Source organism: Mesitornis unicolor, unplaced genomic scaffold, assembly GCF_000695765.1.
Source record: "Mesitornis unicolor isolate BGI_N332 unplaced genomic scaffold, ASM69576v1 scaffold4018, whole genome shotgun sequence".
In the NCBI taxonomy this organism is placed as follows: Eukaryota; Metazoa; Chordata; class Aves; order Mesitornithiformes; family Mesitornithidae; genus Mesitornis; species Mesitornis unicolor.
The window spans coordinates 89-3,227 of record NW_010199625.1 but is presented as its reverse complement, the minus strand read 5'-3'; the positions used below and the strand labels follow the sequence as shown (position 1 = coordinate 3,227).

The 3,139-nt window shown below is 45.1% G+C and overlaps 1 protein-coding gene across 1 annotated transcript; it reads right to left on the bottom strand.

Moving 5' to 3' along the window:
* Nucleotides 1–283: 283 nt before the first annotated feature.
* Nucleotides 284–2,769, bottom strand: SBDS (Shwachman-Bodian-Diamond syndrome; the record flags this gene model as incomplete). The annotated part of the gene is made up of 4 exons (XM_010189494.1): nt 284–472; nt 1,082–1,246; nt 1,773–1,973; nt 2,640–2,769. Coding segments are annotated over 4 exons (625 nt in total), but the record flags the coding sequence as incomplete, so codon positions are not given.
* Between the last annotated feature and the right edge of the window lie 370 nt (nt 2,770–3,139).

Below are 3,139 nucleotides of genomic sequence, written 5' to 3'. Positions count from 1 at the left end.
CCCTCAGTGACTTGTGCAATCTTCCACTCAACACCAGCAACTTCAAGCAAAAATTATTGGCACCGTTATCAAAGACTCTTCAATAGCTACAGTAGCAACTCCAGAGCAACTCCTGCATCGCATCTTAACTCAGTCCTTGTTAGTGCAACTCTTGACACCCTACACCAAGCAACTGTAAAATGATAACAAAAACCCCAACAGACTGCATGGAAAAACCCCAAAGGATTTATGTCAGGAAATACATGGCAGCAAGAGACTGGAAAAAAAATATAGGCCTAACGAGAGAGCGGTTGTTGCCAGTCATTTTGTAGATGCTGTTAAAACAGAACAGGAAGGGTTTTCGTTATTCAAGCTTTTCATCTCCTTCCTCCACATCTTTCAGACTGAGCACTTCCAGCGTTCCTTTCCCTTTTGTCTCGCTCCGGATCAGCTCGTCGATCTCTCTGAAGCAGCCTGGGTCAATAAGGCACACCTGAAATATTTCACATTTCATCAGTCGAGCAAGATTTGGTTTTCATCAGCTCCTTTTCAAGGTCTAACGTTCATTATAATGAAAAAACATTGTTTAGTTACAAAAAGGACTTTGCAGAGTCGATAAGCAATTTCTACTAAGCAATCTTTCCAAAAGTTCTGCAGTTCCATCTACGCACACCGGGTGTGTTTTTTGATGGCTGGATTCTAATCTGTTCTCAGAAAGATTTTTACCAATACCAAATGTTGCCTTACCACACGCTGTTTTTTAAAAAACTAATTAACCTCTGTCAAAATACAGGCCTGACCCTCCAAATAAATTACAGTAACATTCCAGCAGAAGAACTTCTTTGTGCTGTAGAAGAATCACTGCTAAGAGAAACCACACCGTGCTTCTCCCCAGCCTGAAGCAGCAATCTCTGGGAAATGAAGGCCACTTCCAAGCTTTCTTCACTAGCATTGTGTGGAATTAAAACCTACATCTCAGATTTAGAATCTCTGGTAAACTGCAGCTTATCTAACCCACTTCCAGATACTAATTCACCTTCTAGTAAACTGTACAGGTATAGTCAAATCAGGTAGTAAACCCAGAGACCGCTTTATTGCTTACAATTTCCAACTGTTCGTGAAAGTCTTCGTTCTCAATAACTTTAATCAGTGGCTTGAGCTTCTCTTTCAGTTTCTTCCCCTCCTTTGCTGGAAGAATAAATCGCAGCCTCATGTGAGCGCGTTCAATTTGCATGGTCTCCTTCAACTGTCTGATCACTTCCAGTGCCTGCAGAGACATTGAGCACAAAGAGCATGTACACATCTGCCAAAAACCCCACACAGATCCAAATCTCAGATCCTCTGCATTGGCTTCAGACGCATTTCTCAGTGCTGGCCACTGTCATTGCTGCAGGGAGTTTGCCATTATGCTATTTTAGTGTTTGTGATCACTTCAAATACTTAAAAAACCTGTCTGAAATAATATTAAATAGTAGTTATACTGCAGAACAGAAACCCATGTGCCTCACATGCAAAGACTGATTTAAGTAAACAACAAAACTCTTTCTTCCAGGCACATCACTGTTGCAGCTTTAATTAAGCTTCTCTTTTTTCTCCCTTTCCTGAATTATTAGAAAACAAGGTTCATGAGCTTCAGCGGCCGCTTGGATCCAGCACTGAACCGCCAGCCAGCCGGGTCGTCGTTCTGTGGGCTTTAGACCACAGGGATTTTTGAAGCCTCTGTGACTGCTGACAGGAAAACCACACTGTAAGACATCCCCTGGTGCAGAGACTGATTCTTCAAGAAAACAAACCTGCTGTTTCGTGCTCTTGTGCGGTTTGACGGAGTAGTGAATATCCTTCATGGCTCGTTCGATAAGGATGACTGTGTATGGTCTCTTTGTTTCAGGATTCACACATTTGTCAGCCACAATCGTTGCAATGTCTCGAAACATCTGCTCCAGCTGTGTGTGTCGTTCTTTGTCTGATACCTGTAGCTCCCCTTTCGATAAAATCTGGACAGTAAAAATAAAGAACTCAGTGCATAAATGTCACAGGTTTGACTGAAGAGTGAAGACGCTAGGAACTGTTAAATCTAGCAGTGGTTTGGATGGTTTGGTCAGATGTGAAGTGCAGAGAAAGAACAACCGTCGTATTAATGTACATAGTGATGACAAACCCTGGGAAGATTTCAGACAAAAAACCACCACAGAGACAGTAAAGGTGAAGCAGAGCTTGATCTGAATTCTCATGAGCTACAGCAAGCCCATGGTTTGTGTTCTGCCAAAAAGGACTAAGAAATTAGATCTGCTCTTAACATTCAATTGCACTACACACAGGAAGCAACCGTCCCCTTTGTATTGTTAAGAACATCTCTTAGATTAGAAACTCCTCAGGACTGGCTAAGCTTTCTTCTTGGGCAACAGACACCAGTCCACAAAAGCTGTGTGTTACACAGAACATTCCTTTCAACCAGATGCAGAGACAGAACTTGAGACAATCCCCCAGTTACCACTCGTTTTTTCTCATTTCCTACCAACCAACCCTTTGGCCTACAGCAGCACTGCGTTCTGTGACAGCCTCCCAGTGTCAAAGCAAAGTGCCATGTCTGTGTGACTCTTCTGTCAAATATTCAGAAAATCTTCTCCAAGCTTTCACAAAGCAAAGTGTGGGAGACCTACCATCTTACAGATTTCTGTCTGGTCATCCGTCCCAAATGCTTGAACAAGATCTTCCTTCTTTGCCACCTGGCCTTTGGAGACATTGACAAACACCGTGTGTGTCTGCAGAACCTCATCGAGATCTTTCTCCCTGGAGATTTGAGCAGGGTTAGAAAACTTGTGGATTCAGCAACATTAAGAGCGCACCAGATTTTAGCGAGAAGCAGCAAGTCCTGCTGTCAAGGACTTAATCAGTGGAGCTTGGGAACTTCTACTGCGCTCACGTCATTCTCCAGGGAAGGGCAAGGCACTGCACAACGCCTCGGGCCGTTCCCCCTTCCCTGCTCCCTACGGTCCCCACTGTCCCCCAGGCCTTCACGGCCCGTTACCACGCAAGCTCCCCGGCTCCACAGCCCGGGCCCACGAGGGCCTCCCTCTCCCCCTCCTCGGCTCCACAGCCGAGTCTCACAGGGTCCCCCCTCACGGAACCGGACACCCACACGCCCCACACTCCCCCCGCA